The sequence below is a fragment of the Perna viridis genome, chromosome 6 (genome assembly GCF_037379345.1).
Source record: "Perna viridis isolate PV_CMFRI_1.1 ecotype Kerala chromosome 6, ASM3737934v1, whole genome shotgun sequence".
NCBI lineage: Eukaryota > Metazoa > Mollusca > Bivalvia > Mytilida > Mytilidae > Perna > Perna viridis.
This window is the reverse complement of record NC_142450.1, coordinates 41,259,265-41,282,154: the sequence shown is the minus strand read 5'-3', so window position 1 is coordinate 41,282,154 and position 22,890 is coordinate 41,259,265. Positions and strand designations below refer to the sequence as shown.

The window sequence follows — 22,890 nt, the reverse complement described above, 5'->3', positions numbered from 1 at the left end:
CCACTATGGTTTGCGGTAAGGTTTTCCGTATTATAGCCTGATAACCCCAGTATGAAACACGCCAGGGGTACCCCATTCCACCACAAGAGGCACACAACTCAGTTGCTCTGTGAGCAGAGCGTCCTAGTCCAGGCTAGGGTTCTGAGCACTATTTAGTCACCTTTTCCGACAAGCTTATCGCTGCTGCAGGCCTATTCTTTGACACCCGGACCTGCACGGGGCTTCAGTATTCATGAATGTGAGATCTTGTATAGTGTTCAACTCTCAATAACCAATAAGCGCGGTCTAGGTTAATAATGATGTGGGGTGGATGCATATATTTTTTTTACTAATTTCAAATAATTTTTCAAACGTGGACCATTAAGACGGTGTCACATAAGCTATTACATGTAGGTAATATACATGTAGGTGCTATTTTATCTATTTAAAGCAAGCTTAGTATAAAATGGACATTTGGTAGCAAAGAATCTTTAAAAAAAGACAAGCTACTACTACATGTTTTTTATGGACTTGTATACATTTTTGGGTCTGTAATGAGCACCCATTACGAGAATATTAGTTAGTAGATGTTGGCGGAGCAAGCCTGCGTGAAGCCTCACCAAAGAACTGTCCATATGTCAAAATATGACTTGTCCTACTACATGTAGCAGCTACATGTTATAAGCTGCCGTGTTGATTTTCTGACTCAGTCTCATACAAATATACCCCATGTGAATCTGTGAACATTTCCTAACGCTGCAGTAAGTCAACCGAAGAGTGAAACAAATCTGAATTGGACTCCTCTTTAATGTAATATGGCCATCCCCCTGATTTAGAAATGCTTTGAATAAATAAGGTCATTTACATATGACTGATTTATTAGGGATGCATTTACAACTCTTAGAGAAATCAATATTTAACACGTCAAAATATTCTTTATAATAATTATGAAATATTTTTATTCTTTCAGTGGTTTACATGTACCATGGTATTTTGTTCTTCTAACACTTTTAAATTTAGTTTATAGTACGTGAAACATATAAGTGTTTAGAATAAACAAAGCCGATGTAATTAAACGCCATTAATAAATTAATTCGGTAATTTAGAGTTTAATAAACATCTCGTCGCGATCGGGCTTGATTGGTATGGTAGCAACCGCGGCTTCATTCTGTTATCTTTGCACGGTGACGGCTAGCGACTTCCATAATCCGCAAATGCGTTTCGCAGATTACAATCTTCTGATGACTTAAAAAAACTGTTGAAAAGGCAATAAAGCAAGTATACGACATTATAGAATACGGACATGGTTAATTGGTGTTTACGGGGGCTTTTAATTCTACGGAAATTTTCTTGTGGCATTAGGTAAAAACCTTTATGGATATATTTCAGTCAGATATTTAGAATGCTAGTTAATGCTAGGTAGTTCAGAACATATTGGCGCCTGCAAGTTTTTTCTACAATTACCCAATAAATTGACCATAGGTATTAAAAATCATCAGTATAGAAATTTTTGGGAAGTCGGAGGGATATTGAAAACACTAAATATGGATAAAAATCTAACAACAGAACTTCACTTTAATATTTTTTAAAAGTTAATGTAAATAATATTTAGAATCAAAACGACACAAATTATTTTGATATATCTTTTTTTTAAATAAATATAATATTCAGAATCAAAATGAACTATTAATTACATTAATAAAAAAAAATTCTACAAACATCATATGATTGAAGAATATTGTTAAAGGGGACAATTCATGTTCATAATTTTATGACTTTACAAGTCTAGACGCGATCTTATAATATCTCAACACAGATTTTTCATACAATCTCAAATGATCCAACAAAGTCTGAACTAGTCTGAAAAGAAAACAAACAGCTGGTCTTGTTTACTTGAACAAGACTGAACACGTCTTACATGTGTCGAACTGAAAACAATCTTGAAGTCTTAAACAGTCTTAACATTTTGAACTGTAGTCGATCTTACTCTCTTACATAGTCTTGACAAATTTTTTGTTAAGATTTTTCAGTATATTTTAAGACGGTCTAAGATTGTGTTAAGATCGATATGGCCGTTTAAGACTTAAAACTGACCTGAGCATGTTATGTAGATGTCTAAAAGTTAAAACATTCCTGATACTGAAACAGTATAACAAAATGAGGAAAAAGACGTATCTCTTTCCAAAATATCAGGCATCTATCAAAGCATACAGAAGTAATTCACTTAAAAGAGAATAGAGTGTTTTATAAAAACATATAGAAGGAGTAATCAAGGGAACCAAGGTTATAACGGGAATCAAAATAATGCAATCCAGGGACAAAGCCCAGATACGAAAAACAGGTATACACAACAAAGAATATAAAGTAACTTAAATCATACATACAAAGTAACAAAAGCAAATGAGCAACTCGGACTCCACTAAAAACTGGGAGCATGGACCATGTGCATAGTAGGTAGGGTAAGCGTCCTCTGCTTTTCTAGAAACACCCGCCGAGTTGCTCATAAAAAAGTGAAGTCCGGGGCAGACGAAAGAGGAAAGGAAAACTATGACACATTGAACAAATCAGTTTTCATGGCGCAGATGGATACACCATAACGACCCACAAGTTCATGTTAGTTCATAGAACAAATGTTTCAGAGATTCAATCCATTTGTACATACTTCATTAGTTTATATTAAACGGCGGATCTTTTTAAAATTTCCGGACGCATATTCAAGTGTGTTTTGTAAATAATATGCGTAAAAATCAACAAACCGTGTCGTACAACGTTTAACAAAATCATTTAGTATTATTTAGTCAATACTTCCTTGTTGAGAATGGTGGTGGAATTTTGTTTTATTGTTTTGCTTATTTTAAAGTGTTTCCTGGTATCTGGTAAGACATTATCATATAAGTACACACATGAAATATTTGTACACATACAACTTCAATAATTGAATAAAAGTGTTAGATATTCGCACTCGAGTAACATAATTTGGAATTTACGATCGATCTAATGCTACACAATACATTAATGGGATACTTCCAATTTTATATACGGCGGAATGGAGAATCGGGAAAGTGAAGGATGGATTTTAAAAAATGGACGATGGGGAAATAAAAAAAATGCTGTAAGCCTTCTCTCATTTCTAATTTAATGGGTTTATATCCATGTTTACTTATAAACCTAGTGTATTTTTCAGCTATGAAAAAAATTTCGAATTCTTCTACAATATTTTGACTTTTGCGCTTAAATCGTTTATCTAAATGAGTTACACAAATCATTATGTGTTTTAAATATATGTTTAACCGTTACAACATTGGTTCCCTGATTACTCTTTGAAACCCTACCAAATTAATTCAGAACTATTAAGAATATTAGTCTTTAATAACCATTGAAATTCCAAAATGATTTCAATTAAGTTTTATACGATAAAATTCAATACTTTAGACACTTTAGGTACAACGATTATTGAAGATCTTGTCCAGCCGATGTTGACACGAGCAAAGGTAAGGTATATGACAATTATCCTTCGTTTTAAAAAAAATAAATATGATGGTATTTAAATGATATTTTGTGTTAATATTTGTTTGAAAGTCATAGTTTAACACTTCAAATTATCCAAATTCAGTTATATTTTGTTTTAAAAGTGATATTGTTGTTTTGGTAATTTGGTCATTGTTAATGTTTTTTTTATATTTTCAATCTTTGAAGCTGATATTAATGTTTTAGCATATGTTGATAACAAAGAATCTTTCCAAAACACAATAAATTGTAATTTACAATTTTCATTTCTTAAATACCTCAAAATACATTTAACATTTTAAGTAACACTCCAGTTAAGAATCATGCAAAACGTGATTCATGGGTAAAGTGCCTACATATTTTTATTTTTGATATGTTGTTTGAATTGCCATAGTAAACAGAACTTAACATTCAGTTTTACATATAATCCGTGTTCGTAGGAGATGAAAATTATATATAATGCACTGTAGATTTTAAAATTAAGGGAGATAATTCTGTAAATGACACTCAAATACAATTGGATTTTCAATGTTGATTATCTCCTAAGAACAGGCAGATTGGAATGAATAATTACATATTTCATAGTATAGACCCATAAAACAACTTAAATACAAAATTAAAATATGTAGCATTTTTTGGGGTGTATCACATTTTTTCAGATTTTGTATGATTTTTACAAAGACAGATACTTAATACGTTCCCGAAGGGAGCTTTAATGGTTAAAGTAAAAACTGTGTCTTGTATACACATGGCCAGAAAAAAAAAACAAAAACAAAAAACATTAATATCCGATCAATTCGTTTAAGATCAGGAGCTTAAAAATAGCATCGCGGTAGCTTCATTCTCGTATACTTTGTAAATGCAATTGAGAACCACACCAATGTCGGAAAACTTTTGCTAGCTTCGATGATGAAATTCAAATCGAATCTTTGCTTTTCCCGAAATCAGGTTGGTCAAAACATGGTACACGAATGACATAATCAGCTGATCTATACCGGACATTTCGACCCAAAGACATTTCGGACCATAAACATTTAAGAGTAATCAAGGGAACCAAGGTTATAGCGGTAATTAAAAGAATGTAATCCAGGGACAAAGACCAGACATGGAAAACAGACATACAGAGCAAAGAATATAAAGTAATTAAAATCATACATACAAAGTAAAAAAAGTAAGTGAGCAACTCGGACTCCACTAAAAACTGGGAGCATGGACCATGTGCATCGGTAGGGTAAGCGTCCTCTGCTTTTCTAGAAACACCCGCCGAGTTGCTCATAAAAAGTCAAGTCCGCGGTAGACAAACGAGGAAAGGAAAATTATGACCCGTTGAATAAATCAGTTTTCATGGTGCTGATGGATACACCATAACGATCCACGAGTTCATGATGACGACCATAAAACTTCTGTAGTGATGACTTCAATCTTGTAGCAACATGACATGACAATTTGGAGAACATATTTTACCTTTTTAAAGTTTATAAGAATAATGCTTTATATCAAGGCTGACCAAAAAAACAAAAAAAATTAAAGATGTTTTGAATTTATGTTTCGTTTGGAGCGTTTGAATTTTCACCTTCCTAGTATAATGTACTAATATGTGTTTATCCTGTCTAAATAAAGTATGTTATTATTAGTATTATCATTATTATTATTATTATTATTATTATTATTATTATTATTATTACATATCATAAAATTCATTGTAACATTGCTATTATATACACGGAATACAAAATGCAGCCAGTTCACCTTTTAATTTTGCTTTTAACTATGTGTCTAGTTTGTACATTCATTCATAACATTAAGTATGAATTGGTAAAATTCAATTGCAATTCAAGCATTAAATCATCTTAAGGTAAAATGTCAGGCCAATGAAAGGGCTATTTTTGTCAGTTAAATAAACGTATTTTTTTTAAGTGCCGCCAGTAGTAAAAGGAAGAGGCTTTTGATCACACCAAAGTACTTTATCCTCGCTGCATTTTTGTCGCCTGTACCAAGTCAGGAATTTCGGGCCTCTATATGTTTTGTTTACAATTTCATCTTTTTTTATGTTGCTTCAGAATATAGAGGCAACTAATTCGCAGTACCTATGTACAATTGTTTTGGGTCCAGATGCAGTTTTCCAGTCGTGCGAGGCTTTCCTCGTTGTTCATTGAAGACCCACTAAGACCCATTGATCTAACATGTTCCATCCCGATGGGGTTGTTGTCTATTTGACATCATTGTTCTTTATTTTGTTTGACATTTTCTAAATTTTATAATTAAACAATTATACAATTGAACAATTAAACAAAATTTAATTGGACATTTGATTACACAATTGTATTAAAAAGTAATCAAGGCATACATCTGTAAAAGTATTTATTCCTAAGTACAATAATAAAAACAATCCATATTGGATCTTTTGGTTTTACGTTGACAGTTGCATTATGAATATTCTCTGTGTCCATTTTACATTATAACATAAAAGTGTTTATTGAATGTGTTCATAATATTAGTAGGGCAACGCATCAATTAGATTTGTGTGGTAAGAGTTTAGGAGATCTTAAGTGTGTGATGTAAACGTTTTAATTGCTTCATAAACCAACTTCTATCCAATCGCGCGTGAATACTGTTATAGACGGGCGAGTGGTCCTCCATTAGTAAAATTTGTCTGGGCTCCTCGTTTTATAATAAAGATAAAATATGCTGCTTCGATACTATATTAAATAAAGTTCATTTTTATTCATACAAATACATGTAGCTCTGTAAGTCAACAAAGACGGCGATGGCCTTCCGAATTTTCCAAAATATATATTACTATAGAGTATAGGGCGGGGAGCGTCGTCTTGATGGAATATCCTGTTAAACTACTTTTAAATCTAATGCCTGAAAACAAAATTTACTTAAACTTTATTCTTATTATATGACTGGGTGATTTTAGGATCTTAATGTAGAATATGTGAAAAAAGAATTGAAAGTAAATAGTCGCCATTGTTGTTTGTAGAGGTTAAGATACATTTCCGGACATAATAACGGTCATGCATCTATTCTCGTAAATTTCTTGTTTCAATAAGTTCAGGTCTTATGTGAACAGATGTATTAGTCTGACTGATGCGATATGACATAATGCTCCAGCTTCCAGCTTTATATACTCTCGGATGCCGGCAGAAATATTCATACCTGGCCGGCATCTTAAAATACTCAAAAAGAGGTAAATATATTCTAGCCGGCTCAATACCAAAACCATTACAACTATTAAAAGTATTACAAATGAAACCTTCGTTTGAATTTTTCCGGCATAAAACTTTGAATAACGATAATTAATTACTTATGCTTAACTTCATCACAATGTTGCTAAGGACACTGAGTACACGAACGATGTAAGTACTTGATTTTGACTATCAGAATAATAATTCAAAACTATTAAACTTTAACTGGGATATGAAACATTTCTGTGTCTTGACATAAATAGAGATAATCAATATATCTAAAAGTAAAACTTCCGGTTATGTCGGCTTGCTGACAAAATTAAAGTAGTCAATGAAATCCTAACTTTTAATGTTAGTGAATTCGAACAAAAAGAGCAAAAAACCAAAAAAAAAAAAAAAAATGACAATTCTACTCAGGCGGCGAATACCTTGCATCTTCACCATACGTTATGTCAGAGCTTGCCGAAACTACACAGACATTTTCTATCGCGCTAGAACTCTAACATACAGGCTTCTGGAACAGGGTTATGTTGCTACAAAATTGAAGTCATCACTACATAAGTTTACTGCTTGTCATTATGAACTCGTTGATCGTTATGGTGTTTCCATCTGCACCATGAAAACTGATTTATTCAACGAGTCATAGTTTTCCTTTCCTCGTTTGTCTACCCGGACTTGACTTTTTTTAGCAACTCGGCTGGTGTTTCTAGAAAAGCAGAGGACCCTTACCCTACCAGTGCAATTGGTCCATTCTCCCAGTTTGTAGTGAGTGTGATATACGGTATGCAATATAGGTATAGGGGCGTGATATTGAGTATTATATATGTCTACGTGTGTGATATACAGTATGAGATTTGTCTAGGGGTGTAATATACGGTATGTGATACAGGTCTAGAGGCGTGATATAGGGTATGCGATAAATGTCAATGGTTGTGATATAGGGTATGTGATAAATATCTATGTTCGGTGTGGAAGGTTGGATTTTAAGAACATGTACAAGTGTACATATATGTGTAATTTCATGGCTCATGTGTCCACTCGCGTCTCATGGACATTACTTTATTACATTGTATACCACCCCCCTTTTTTGATATTCAAGATTACCTACTGAATGTGATGAATATGCCACATGAACTCCTTTCATCCTTACCGTTGAACAGAGAAATTGTTTATGTCTCTGCTTTGATATCATACCAGTGCACCTGGTCCATGCTCCCAGTTTTTAGAGTCCGAGTTGCTCATTTGCTTTTGTTACTATGTATGTATGATTTTAGTTACTTTATGTACTTTGTTGTGTATGTCTATTTTCCATGTCTAGTCTTTGTCCCTGGATTACATTCTTATAATTACCGCTATAACCTTGGTTCCCTTGATTACTCTTTTGAAAGGTAAACATTCATCTCTTAATATATGAAATTCCCTATTTCAACTAATATAACCAATATTACTCCATCCAATAAATCTCACTACTTTTGTTTTGATACTTTATCAGATGAAACCTGTCCTAAAATATCATCTAATTGTAAACATTTTGAGCTTATGAAAATAAAAAAAAATACTGAAAGCAGTATGATGTTAATCAAAATACAAAAAAAAAGATATTAAAAGAACAAGGAATGCCTTCGTTGTGGCTATTACAATATCATACAAGTATTTATTTTCACGTCAGTCCATTCCTCAGTCAAACAAGGCAGTTTTCCACTTATTTTTCGTCATGCTTGTAGATATAAATCTGATATCTGGTACATGTTTATCTATTACCATGACAAATTGCAGATCAAGTTCGACCTTTGTTTTTATTTTTGTTGTTTTTTTTTAAAGTGATGGTCCTTTGACATAGAAAATTAATTATTGTTTCAATTATACCTTAGGTTTTCATTCTTTCTCTTCTGAGTTTTGGCCTTTCAACCAAAGCCTTACCATGGATTTAAAGAGATATAACTCCTTGTTTGTATGTTATATAAACTTACGATTGCTATTTGCTTTAAAGATATGTATAAAATTAAAAAAAAAAACGAAATAAGAAATTGGATGAAATGGAAAACATGTTTAATTGTTTTATAGACAATTTATCTTTTATTTTGAAATAGCTGTTACAATGTGCACTGACAGTACTGCTGAAGAGGATTCAGTTGACGGATCCCTCAGTGTTGATAGTGTTGTAATTAGAATAATAAAACAGCAGAGTAGTTGTGTTTGTAATATTACGATTGATTATCAGATATTACCTCTTTCTGTATTCTATCTTAGAAAATATGGCGGTCGTGTAACGTCAGCCCCTACAACAGCGGCTTGTGGTTTAGTGTTAGATGTGGAGAAAATAACGCCATCAGGGGCTGTAGAAAATTTAGATTCGATCACATGTTTGACTGGATATGATAATCGTTCATTCACAAGTCTAGACAAACAAGTCTTTAGACTGACTTCAAGAAGAACAGATGATGCATTTATGAGTGGATACTGTCTGCAAATTTATAAAAGTAAGTTGTTAAATCGAGTAACTTCACGAACGTTGGTTCGAGCAGATGTCATATTTCACAAGGTTCGAGTGCAATATGATACTTTACGAGTGCCAATTTGCACCCATTTTCATACATTTTTTTATTATTCAGAAATATTTTTTTCCTTAAACTTTTAGCCAAGTTTAAATATTCTAATAACACAATTATATTAGCACTAGTGCCATATGACTTAAGTTTTAAATAGGCAGTGTTTATTTTCCATAAATATGTATAAATTTGTTGAACTTTGATTTCTTCATTTCATCGTTGACCAGTACATTTTTACTTTCGCTCAGTTTTGAAACAATCAGATGAGTCGATTTGCAAACTTTTCTTATATCTTTTCGGTCACTTAAATCACTACACGACTGTAACATTGATAGAACATTGTATTTTTAGTTAAACGAATAAGACGTTCAAATTTCAATACCAGCCACCTGTACACAATGTTAAAAAATCGTTTTTGCACAGGTTACAATTGTTTTGGCGCGTTCTTTCAATAAGCAGCCGGCGTTCTTATTGTTAACAAACTGTGCTCCTCTTTTCGCTTACCTATTATTCCACTCCTTTTAGGCGAACTTGAATGCAGATCTGATAAAAAAAAAGGAGCACCGTTCAGCCATGTCTATTGATCATATTTTCCGCTATAAGATGACGTTTTTATCGTTATACAGTCCTAGTTTTGGGACTTTATACATCGAATCTTCCCAAAAGAACTTGAGATCAAAGATACTACAGACACCGTGAAAGAAACCTTATATCTTTTCCTTTACTTAGAATCTAATTTCACTTGGTTATAACTTCTGGCTGATCTATTAAACCTTCATTTTCCGTCTGTTGACTGTTTTGTTGATTTTTATTTGTTCCTTTGTTATGGATTTGACTTAATCTGAGATGCTAAGAAGTAAGGTGATGTCTGCCCTTTATTTTAATTACCCGAGAAAAGTGTGAATTTTGAAAATTCCCATTAGGAACGTCTCCATATTTTTTTCGGAATATGTAAAAAAGAGCGAGAAACGAAGTAAAATATAGGCACATATTGCACTTTTAATTTCTATTGAATTAAATAGGCAAACAATTATTTATATCATTCATACTTGTTCACAGTAAATATTATAGAAACATATAGAAACTAAACAATCATATGTAACCGAATTCGTGTTGTGTATTTTACTGTCGTAAAATAACTAAGTTGTTTTTGTTTCCTCATAAAGCAAGAAACAGGTCGTTCAAGTAAGTAAAAATCTTTAGACAATCTGAACTTTCAAGAAAGGGTACAAACGTTGACCGATATTTATTTTAATCATTATGCATTTGTCAGCTCTAGGCATATAAATATGCAGTTGGAAATGGAAAATATATTCGAACAAGTTCAAGATAATAAATAATAATAGATATAAACACAGATTAAAACCGAGTAAATATATAAATTCGCAACATCATTTTCATCCCTTTTGAATGTACATTGTATGAAATAAAACGTTATAGGATAAGACAACACAGAACCAGATTTTCCAGAACAATAAGGCAATTCACTTTACATGTACGTCATTAACGGATTAACTATCTCGACCATGGGTCATTACAATTCATTACGATTCATTAAACAGCGTTTTCCATACTTTGAACATTTAGTAAATACTACGACAACACCTGAGACTCTATGGATACAATGTTCCACTCCAGAAACTTCTATACTCGGCGTCACATAAATAACATACTGTTAAAATTTGAATAAAAATATTTTCTACGACTTTATTGACACCAACCGTCGTTTAAATTGTCTTAAATGACTTGCTCATTCGTTTAGCCAAACAGCTTCTCAAAAACAAGTCGCTTATTAGCTTAAATCATGCGTAACAAATCCTTACGGGAAAATCCCATACTAATATCCGCCATGTTGGTTTTTACGGGACGATTTGTTTACAAACGAAGTGCGTAAGTTCCCGTCGAACTCCGGTGACAATCGTCTGCTTGATCAACTTCTCGGTATTATACGTTGTTCGCGTAAAATAAATCCGAGATATCCGAAATAACGCCGAATTGCATTCTGGGTTCTTCGGTTTTTGGACAAACCATTTAAACGTAAACAACATCTCCTAGCAACCCGATCACTGTAAACATGGCCGACTTTTTACAATGTAAATATTGCCACCTAGAATTAAAATCTGACCTGAATTTAACGATTCAATGTTTAGGGAGAAGCCGTTTGGCTAAACGAATGAGCAAGTCATTTAAGACAATTTAAACGACGGTAGGTGTCAATAAAGTCGTAGAAAATATTTTTATTCAAATTTTAACAGTATGTTATTTATGTGACGCCGACTATAAGAGCACCAAAGCTACTTCAAACTACTACAAAACAACCAGTCTGCATATATCAACTGGTGATAAAATGATATCTATTGATGAAAATTTGGAAACGGAAGAATTATCATCTAGGAGTCAACAAACAACATCATATAAAATGTTTTTTCCTTTGCAAGTAGAAAGAAATAGTAAGTATTCATGGTCGATTTACATGTATGTGTATATTTTACCTTAACACTAGCGCTTCAGTGCGAAACAAATAATCATTGTAGTTACCATAGCAATCATACTAATACGATGCTTACGTTTAATGTTTTTACTCGTTTCATTCATCAACTGACTGTTTTAAGCACTACAGCATACAGGCAACTGATTTGTCATACTTTAAGTGTTGCCAACGTAAAGTTTTAACTTTCTTTGACGAAAGTCGAAAGCAGAGATATAACCACGTACAAAACTCTACTCTTGTATAAAGAAATAATAATAATAAAAGATATTCGAAAAGGGATAAAGTTATACATGGACCAAAGCCGTAAATAGTTTTGGTCTTATTTGATATCAAACAAATATATATATATATATTGTTGACCTTCTACCTCTTATTTTTCAGTCTCTGCTAAAAGTATGTTTTCAACACGTTTACAGCTGACATTGAACAACTGTTGAATCGTTATCTTAAAGTTCATATCTATGTATTATGATTTTAGAGAAAAGAATATAACAGCATCATTACAATACAAGGGAAAAAAACAAATATTACCAGATTTTTGTTCTGTATTATTGATTAGCCTTTTGAAAGAGTAATCAAGGGAACCAAGGTTATAGCGGTAATCAAAAGAATGTAATCCAGGGACAAAGACCAGACATGGAAAACAGACATACACAACAAAGAACATAAAGTAACTAAAATCATACATACAAAGTAACAAAAGTAAATGAGCAACTCGGACTCCACTAAAAACTAGGAGCATGGACCAGGTGCTCCGGTAGGGTAAGCGTCCTCTGCTTTTCTAGAAACACCCGCCGAGTTGCTTATAAAAAGTCAAGTCCGGGTAGACAAACGAGGAAACGAGGAACACAGTGACTTCTCATTCTAGCCGAAAATTATGTTGATCATGTATTATATCAAACATATGGCACCATGAGTTCAATGCAAACTTTAAAACAATGATAAACTATTAACTCATTGATTTATTCAAATGGCTATTTAAACACTCAATGACGTATAAACATTGATTTAAAACCATTCATTCTTACAACTTCCATACATCATAATTTTACAAAAACTTTCAGTTTTTAGAGCATAACGGAGTTTTCTTTTACCTCTGCTTCTGGTTGTTCTATGAGTATTTGAAAAAGTAAATGTTATTTATATTTTGTTTGGTAATCTTTTGTCCTTCAAATTGTAGATACATATACAAATATTATAAATTTAGAGTATGCGTACTTGCATACTTAATACTTTTTTTTTATTCAATTTCAGATTCGGTCATAATTGGGTTGTCTATTGTTGCTGCAGTTGGCTGGATATTCTTCACAATATTACTTGTATATGTCATTTGCAATAGATCGAGGTAAAGCAGTTTCTTTTTACCTTTTATTTTTTCTTCAATACAATTATATTTATGATAGGAAGTACAAAATATCAAAAGTCAAACAGTTCATTTGGTATTGACATTTTGTTTTAGATCACACAACGTATAAAATTGCTTATAAAGGAGAAAACGTCTTCTAATGAGCAAATCATGATATCTATTTTTTATATAATGTTCTACCAATGGCTTTAAACTCAAAGCTTTGACCTTTAAACGCTTCAGGGTAGATTTTTGATTATTTAGTATTTAACATGCTGTTTATTTGAAATTTGTTCTCAAACGTGCAAATGAAAATCATGGTCGACCTCAGGTTAAAAACTCAATACTAAATGAATCTTGCATTGTTTTAATCAGATATCTACATTAGACAAATAACCAGTGTCTACTCTGATTAGGATGGTGTTTGTCAATCAAATGATAATACAGGAAACCAAGGTTGTGCTGATATAGGTAGTTCAACGAATGTAATTTCATATATATTAAAAAGAAAAAAAAACACTAATACTCAGCTACGTTTGGTATATGGTTGTATTAGTTAAATGGATTTCAAAATTTGTTTAAATCACTCAGATCACTGTTTTCCGTGTTTAATTATTTGAGCTGCATGCGGCGTCGAAAACAAGTTAATTTATAAGGCAATAAGTGAATAAAAATAACAGGACTTTATTTATTTTCCTTTAAAAAAAACTTCAACGATAACGATTATCTTACCGGTAGGTCCAAGTTGCTCATTAACTTTTATGATTAAGTGTGGTTACATTAAGCTACTGTGAATTCATAAACAAGTTACATTCAAATACACATTGTAAATATTGGTTGTTTAAATAAAGGAAAATAAATTAAATACGGTGTTAAACAGGACGATCTGGTGAAAAAGGCTTTTTTTAAACCCCGATGGGCTCATAGCGATTGTCATTCTACTCACATGAAAAAAAAATGGCAAAAATAAAGTAGAAACAGAGTTGAATTCCAAAAAAGACGTATATGAGAGTTATCAAGGGAACCACGATTATAGCAAAGATCAGAGGAATGTATTCCAAGAACAAAGACTAGATATGGAAAACAGCAACACACAACAAAGAACATGAAGTAACAAAAAAAAATACGTAAAAAGTACCAAAAGTTAATAAAGAACTCGGAAAGCAAATTTGACTTCACAAATAAAAAAAACTGGGAGCATGGACCAGTTGCATCAGTAGGGTAAGTGTCATCTGTTTTTCCAGAAAGACCCATCGAGTCATTCAAAAAAGTCTAGGGTAGACTAAAATAACATGCAAATATGAAAAAAATACAACCCTCCCCCCAAAAAAGCCCTTAAGCGAAAAATAAACGATCTAAATATGCAATAGAAAGGGTTGTCAGTAAGAGTAATGAAGGGAAGCAATATTCTAGCGGAAATGGCGTTTGTCGTATAGTTTAGCCAATAGTTTTCTTTTACCATCGAAGTCCTGAAAAAAGTAAACTGTCCTATATTTGTTCTCTATTTGGCTTTGCTTATTAATTTGTTCACCTGCTTACAATTTCAGGGTAAAAACGCAAAAGTCTGAACAAACCGGTAATAATAGTCAGTTAAATTACGAAATTCCGAGTGAACGGAGAGAACTATCAAACTATAGTACCCTGAATCAAGTGCAAACTGAACAACAATATGAAACTATTAACAGTTCAACACGTTGATATATCCAAATGGCTCTTTCATCATCAAATGTAGATGACAACTAATGTACCAGCATCTATTTACAGACCTTATTTATTCTTCAGATACTCTATTGTTTTCAAGTGATTAAAGTGACAATAAATGGCAAACAATGCGCATACGCTGTTTGGGAGAAAATTAAATCATCGGCATTTTTACAGCTCAAGTTTTCAATGATGCTGCTCTAGATAAAACTAACTAATAAATGATTACATGAATGATAATATCTTAAGATAGAATAATTATAGTAAGTGCAACTGGGGAGCATTTCCTAGGTTAAAAACAACCCCAGAGTGTATTATTGATTAGAATTTCCATTTTATGTATACTTTGACAAATATATTTGTTAAGTTTTTTGTTCAGATTGAAATGAAACACCACAAAAGTGTTGTCTTACCACAGTCATCAAACTCAGATTGCGTCCCAGTATAAGTCATGCAAAATTCGTTTGGAGATAATTAATGTATAAAACCTTCAAAATAATGGTAACATAGTAAGTAATAGAGCAACTTTTTGAGGATCTAGAATAAAACAACTAGCAACGAGCATGCTAAGGCCAGAGTTCATGCTGAAGTATCAAAATACAGCAATTGGTTTGTAACAAAGAACTGAATGAAATGATTATCATTTTTGCTAAGTGGATGTTTATTTGACACTGCTTACTGACATTTTTTTTTCTATATAGAGAGAGCTTTGTCAATTGTTTTAGATAGTTTGAAGAAATTCTTGATATTACTCTAGCCACCCTGCAGTACAACTTTAATTCCAAAAACTGAATTTCACTTACCCGTTTTTATTTTGTCTAGTACCTTACATGTTTTTGTAGATGTAAAGGATTAATGTATGTTAAAGTGCAATATAATTCAAATATATGCACTTTACAAACTGTTTTTTTTTTGTGTATCAAGTGGTCCTCTCTTTCAAGGTCATAACGAAATCAGCGAGGTGGTTGTATGAAGAATTTAACGTTACACTTACCTCAGTGGAATTTCTACTAAATAACCTTTTTTGTTTCTCAAAAAGGGATATATTGCAAGCATCGCATTCCTTAATTATTCACGGTTAACCACAAATCACTGTTTCCCTGTCTTTTTTCCTACTTTTACTCGTCAGTTTCTTATACATGCATTTATTACTGAATTAAGGTTTTGTCAACATAAGAAAACTTATCTCAACTATCAATAAAAAGCACTCTCATGAAGGTGTTTACAATGTACGCTTTTCACCGACTAATCTACATCATTTTCCATTTTTCAGACCTGATTGGTGAAATTGTATATAGTATTTCAATGCATGATGGGCAAAGGAATTAATTTATGAAACATAATTTAACCTTTTTTCTTTAATTTTGTTAGCTAGATTAACAAAATTAGTATTATACCATGGTAACTAGCATTTTTAAATGTTGGTGTATCAAGAGTTACAATAATCAGTTAATAGTACTTTTCCAACAATCGTCCTTCTTATCACGCAAATGAATGTATGAAATATTTTAGACAAAGAATGTTTTGCTGTATAACTTATACTTCCATTTGATTATCCTTATTCGATATTTCCAATAATTGAGTATGGTCTTGTCAAGTTTATGCAATGGATTTATATGTGACATACCTGAAAAGCACAATCTACTTAATAAAGATTTAAGTGTAACTTCAATGCCGTTTATTCAAAGCAACACGACCTATTACACTGAAAACATATTCTTATTCCTGGTGCACTTAAGCAAGTTCAAAATATTCAAACGATCAAATTTGATGTGAAATCGCAAAATTTCAAAATAAAGTTTATCTATTAATGAAATAAAAATAAAGCCATGCGATAGACAATATTCATCTCCTTACAAAGACAAAGCAAAAACAGTAATTATGTTATTATTATCATGGTGTTATATTTTAAAATAGAATATAGAAATAGAATATAATTTTTTTATTATTTCAATTATAAATTTTCAAACACACCTGTGTATACCCGTTTATAAAAAATAGTATTTTAGTCGTGGATGTGTTAATGTTATGACATGATTTAGAAATGAACGTGACCATTTAGTAATGTTTGAATTAAGCGTTAGATATATCATGCACATTTTCAGAAGTCAAGTTCATCAAATATCATTTTACTGTTTGATATGGTTAAATTTCAGTTTTGACTTGGTCTGTCATTGTCACTTATATAGGAAAGCCTCTTTCTAAAGAGTAATCAAATTTAACTTATCAATTGTAATTTGGTTCAGTTCGTTTGCATTATTTCTAATTTTTACAATTTACAATTTAAGTTTTTGAATTAAGTTTTGAAGACACACTGTACACATAAAGACAAAATAAAATCGAATCGAATTAATATTTGTGTCAGAAAAAAAACCCTTTTTTTTAATTTTCATATCTCCTGATCTCTTGATTAGTATGAAAAAGTTTTTCCTTATCTAGAGCCTTCTGTATATATCGCGGCCGATAATTGATTTGAATTTTATTGTGACATTATCTAGACATTCCGCTTTTCTTGACGACTTTTTCAATCACAAAATTGCAACGCATTTCATTTCGTGTATTTTTTTCTTTGTTTAATATGCATTCGATGGAATACAGAGAAACACATCTCACTTTTTTCCTATATAGATTGCAATGCTGATACATTTGACGAATTTTCGAACTTGAACACTTTATTTCAGTTATTGTGTTTATCGGCCTTTACTGATATTAAGTCAAATCATAGTAGTTCTTGTGATTTATACATAATATAACTTCCAGACATCGTGATGTGATGAATCCTTCTAGTGTTTTTATTTAAATTAACTGATATGTTATTCTGAAAAAAAAACTTAATATTATCGGAACCTTATATGAGCAATATATAGTTACAGTCCTTGAACCGATCCGCGCAACGATTTGACGGATCGATGACCGTTGACAGGGGAAGAGCATGCGCAAGGAGAAGGTTGTGGAATCTTATTGAGCGCATCGAAAATCTGGAAAAATGCATTAAACTCCAAATTGGCTTCACCTGGAGGAACGTATTGCTTACTTACCTCAAATTGTCTTGAAACTGTTTTTTTTACTAGAATTTACTTGAGAAACTGTAGTTTTACCATACGTCCGTACATTGTTTATACATTGCCAAGATGGCGACCCTAGAACTAGAACATTTTGTTGATAGTCTTGACGAAAACTCGTCTCAGGTATCAGACTTGAACGACGAAGGTGGCCAGAATGACTCACAGACACAAAATAGTAGTCGCCCTAATAAAAGACCACAACCTGACAGCCCAGAAAACTTAGTTGCTACCATTAAACAACAACAGCGTCAAATCAGGAGACGCAATTCCATCAGTGACTTGAGAGAAGTAGCTAATAAATAAACCCTATTCCTAGAAAATCAACGACTGACAAAGCTATCGCGGCACCCACAAGCTCAACTGTCCTCGATAGACTTACACCTGAAATATCAGCAATGTTAATTGACACAATAACAACAACAATAGCCAAGTCAATAGAAGTGTGTGTTGAAAAACAAATCCAACCACTGATCAACATGTTAAATGAACAGGAGAAAAAATAGATGAACAGAGACAAATGATAGGAAAACAAGCAGACACGATAGTGCACATGATCAAAGAGAAAGAAAACATGATAATGTCTCTACAGGAGGTCCAGAAAGAAAATGATGAACTCTACAATAAAATAGATGAACCTGAAGACCGAATAGATAATCAAGAACAGTATTCGCGCCGCACAAGCCTCAGATTCCATAACGTGCTGGTTCCTATAGATGGGAGAAGTAACATCATACACCCTGTTGATACTGACAGTATTGTGAAAAATGAACATGAAATGATGATGATGATGAAACTAAAAAGTTGAGAATGGTGTTGGAATTTTGTTTTATTGTTTCGCTTATCTTAAAGTGTTGAGGGCTCCGCAATCAAAATTTGTTGACCCCATTTTCCTTGTGTCCCATCCCTTTTTCATTTTATCATCATTTCATGTTCATTTTATCATCAATTTCTTGTTCGTCTGAATATAGGTGAAATATTGCTGCTCGGACGTTAAACCCCAACAAACAACAAACAAACATAGAACTCTAACAAACAGGCTTCTGGTACAGGGTTATGTTGCTACAAGATTGAAGTCATCACTACAGAAGTTTAATGCTTGTCATTATGAACTCGTTGATCATTATGGTGTTTCCATCTGTACCATGAAAACGAGTCATAGTTTTCCTTTCCTCGTTTGTCTACCCGGACTTGACTTTTTTTTAGCAACTCGGCTGGTGTTTCTAGAAAAGCAGAGGACCCTTACCCTACCAGTGCACTTGGTCCATTCTCCCAGTTTGTAGTGAAGTTTGAGTTGCTCATTTGCCTTTGTTACTTTGTATGTATGATTTTAGTTACTTTATGTACTTTGTTGTGTATGTCTGTTTTCCATGTCTGGTCTTTGTCCTTGGATTACATTCTTATGATTACCGCTATAACCTTGATTCCCTTGATTACTCTTTTGAAAGGTAAACATTCATCTCTTAACATATGAAATTCCCTAATGTCAACTAATATAACCAATATTACTCCATCCAATAAATCTCACTACTTGTGTTTTGATACTTTATTAGATGAAACCTTTCCTAAAATGTAATCTAATTGTAAACACTTTGAGCTTATGAAAATAAAATAAAAAATACTGAAAGCAGTATGATGTTAATCAAAATATATATATATAAAAAAAGATATTAAAAGAACAAGGAATTTCTTCCTTGTGGCTATTAGAATATCATGCAAGTATTTATTTTCACGTCAGTCCATTCGTCAGTCAAACAAGGCAGTTTTCCACTTATTTTTCGTCATGCTTGTAGATATAAATCTGATATCTGGTACATGTTTATCTATTACCATGACAAATTGCAGATCAAGTTCGACTTTTGTTTTTGTTTTTTTTGTTTTTGTTTTGTTTTTGTTTTTTTTTTAAACTGATGGTCCTTTGACTTAAAAAAATAATTATTGTTTCAATTATACCTTAGGTTTTCATTCTTTCTCTTCTGAGTTTTGGCCCTTGGACTTAAGCAAATACTTATTGTGAACAATTAAACATGAAGTTTGTATTCTGTTAGCCTGGTTATGACCCTTGGAATTTTAAAACTTTTTTGGACTAAGAAAATTATGCAAAAACATAGCTTTCCCAACATTTTCACCGTGCTTGTAGATTTCCACTCGTAATCGGTAAATTGCTTTCCTATGCCAAGTAACAGATCAAGTTCGAATGTTGTTCTTGTCCGTTGCAAGTTATTGTTCATTTACCTGGAAATTTAATTTTCACAATTTTTTTTACCAATTATACATGAAGTTTGCATTTCTTCTGTGAGAGAGACTTTTAATAACCATGCAAAACTCTCAGAATGCTTGTTGTGTATTAAATCAAATTCAGTTATCATACACACATATTTTCTTTGTATGTATCAATAAAAGACTACTATACTTTTCTTAATAAATAATGGTTATAAAGCCTTATCATGAATTTAAAGAGATATAACGCCTTGTTTGTATGTTATATAAACTTACGATTGCTATTTGCTTTAAAGATATATATAAAATTTAAAAAAAAAACGAAATAAGAAATTGGATGAAATGGAAAACATGTTTAATTGTTTTATAGACAACTTATCTTTTATTTTGAACAAGCTGTTACAATGTGCACTGACAGTACTGCTGAAGAGAATTCATTTGTCGGATCCCTCACTGTTGATAGTGTTTTAATTAGAATAATGGAACAGCAGACTAGTTGTATTTGTGATATTAATATTAATTATCAGATTTTTGCTCTTTCTGTATTCTATCTTAGAAAATATGACGGTTTTGTAATGTCAGCCCCTAGAACAGCGGGTAGTGGTTTAGTGTTAGATGTGGAGAAAATAACGGAATCAGGGGCTGTAGAACATTTAGATTCGATCACAAGTTTGACTGGACATGATAATCGTTCATTCACATATCTAGATAAACAAATCTTTAGACTGACTTCAAGAAGAACACATGATACATTTTTGAGTGGATACTGTCTGCAGATTTATAAAAGTAAGTTGTTAAATCGAGTAATTTCAGGAACGTTGGTTCGAACAGATGTCATATTTCACAAGCGTTTGAGTGCAATATGATACTTTACGAGTGCCAATTTGCACCCATATTCACACATTTTTTTATTATTCAGAAATATGTTTTTCCTTAAACTTTTAGCAAAGTTCAAATATTCTGGTATTGCACTAGAACAACACAATTATATTAGCACTGGTGCCATATGACTTAAGTTTTAAATGGGCAGTGTTTATTTTCCATATGTATGTATAAATTTGTTGAACTTTGATTTCTTCATTTCATTGTCGACCAATGAATTTGTACCTTCACTCAGTTTTGAAACAATCAGATGAATCGATTTGCAAAATTTTCTTATACCTTTTCGGTCACTTAAATCACTACACGACTGTAACATCGATAGAACATTGGATTTTTAGTTAAACGAATAAGACGTTCAAATTTGACCTATTTCAATACCAGCCACCTGTACACAATGTTAAAAAATCGTTTTTGCACAGGTAACAATTGTTTTGGCGCGTTCTTTCAATAAGCAGCCGGCATTCTAATTGTTAACAAATTGTGCTCCTCTTTTCGCTACCTATTACTCCACTCCTTTTAGGCGAACTTGAATGCCGATCTGATAAAAAAGAAGAAGCACCGTTCAGCCATGTCTATTGATCATATTTTCCGCTATAAGATGACGTTTTTATCGTTATACAGTCCTAGTTTTGGGACTTTAGACAACGAATCTTCCCAAAAGAACTTGAGATCAAAGATACTACAGACACCGTGAAAGAAACCTTATATCTTTACCTTTACTTAGAATCTAATTTCACTTGGTTATAACTCCTGGCTGATCTATTAAACCTTCATTTTCCGTCTGTTGACTGTTTTGTTAATTTATATTTGTTCCTTTGTTATGGATTTGACTTAATCTGAGATGCTAAGAAGTTAGGTGATGTCTGCCGTTTTATTTTAATTACCCGAGAAAAGTGTGAATTTTGAAAATCCCCATTAGGAACGTCTCCATATTTTTTTCGGAATATGTAAAAAAGAGCGAGAAAGGGAGTAAATATAGGCACATATTGCACTTTTAATTTCTATTGAATTAAACAATAGGCAAACAATTATTTATATCATTCATACTTGTTCACAATAAATATTATAGAAACATTTAGTAAACTAAACAATCATATGTAACGGAACTCGTGTTGTGTATTTTACTATCGTCAAATTGTTTTTGTATCCTCATAACGCAAGAAACAGGTCGTTCAAGTAAGTAAAAATCTTTAGACAATCTGAACTTTCAAGAAAGGGTACAAACATTGATCGATATTTATTTTAATCATTATGCATTTGTCAGCTCTAGGCATATAAATATGCAGTTGGAAATGGAAAACATATTCGAATAAGTTCAAGATAATAAATAATAATAGATATAAACACAGATTAAAACCGAGTAAATATATAAATTCGCAACATCATTTTCATCCCTTTTGAATGTATAAAATAAAACGTTAAAGGATAAGACAACACAAAACCAGATTTTCCAGAACAATAAGGCAGAACACTTTACATGTACGTCATTACCGGATTAACTATCTCGATCATGGGTCATTAAAATTCATTACGATTCATTAAACAGCGTTTTCCATACTTTGAACATTTAGTAAATACTGCGGCAACACCTGAGACTAAGTATACGATGTTCCCCTCCAGAAACTTCTAAGAGCACCGATGCTACTTCGAACTACTACAAAACAACCAGTCTGCATACATCGACTGGTGATAAAATGACATGTATTGATGAAAGTTTTGAAACGGAAGAATTTTGATCTAGGAGTCAACTAACAACATCATATAAACTGTTTTTTTCCCTTGCAAGTAGAAAGAAATAGTAAGTATTCATGGTCGATTTACATGTATGTGTATATTTTACCTTGAGACTAGCGCTTCAGTGCGAAACAAATAATCATTGTAATTACCATAGCAATCATACTAATACGATGCTTACGTTGAATTTTTTGACTCGTTTCATTCATCAACTGACTGTTTTAAGCAC

General features: G+C 32.3%; 1 protein-coding gene and 1 long non-coding RNA gene across 2 annotated transcripts; both read left to right on the top strand.

Moving 5' to 3' along the window:
* The first annotated feature begins 2,733 nt into the window (after positions 1–2,733).
* LOC148614989 (uncharacterized) lies at positions 2,734–6,534 on the top strand. Its single transcript, XR_015923810.1, has 3 exons — positions 2,734–2,855; positions 3,421–3,470; positions 4,435–6,534. It is a non-coding gene; the product is annotated as an uncharacterized LOC148614989 (long non-coding RNA).
* A 45-nt stretch (positions 6,535–6,579) lies between these two features.
* Positions 6,580–16,574, top strand: LOC148614988 (uncharacterized). The gene is made up of 6 exons (XM_088589575.1): positions 6,580–6,679; positions 8,768–9,157; positions 10,814–10,873; positions 11,509–11,676; positions 12,972–13,062; positions 14,610–16,574. Exons 1-6 carry the CDS (start codon positions 6,580–6,582, stop codon positions 14,758–14,760), a joined length of 960 nt encoding a protein of 319 aa, XP_088445701.1. The 3' UTR covers positions 14,761–16,574.
* Positions 16,575–22,890: the final 6,316 nt, after the last annotated feature.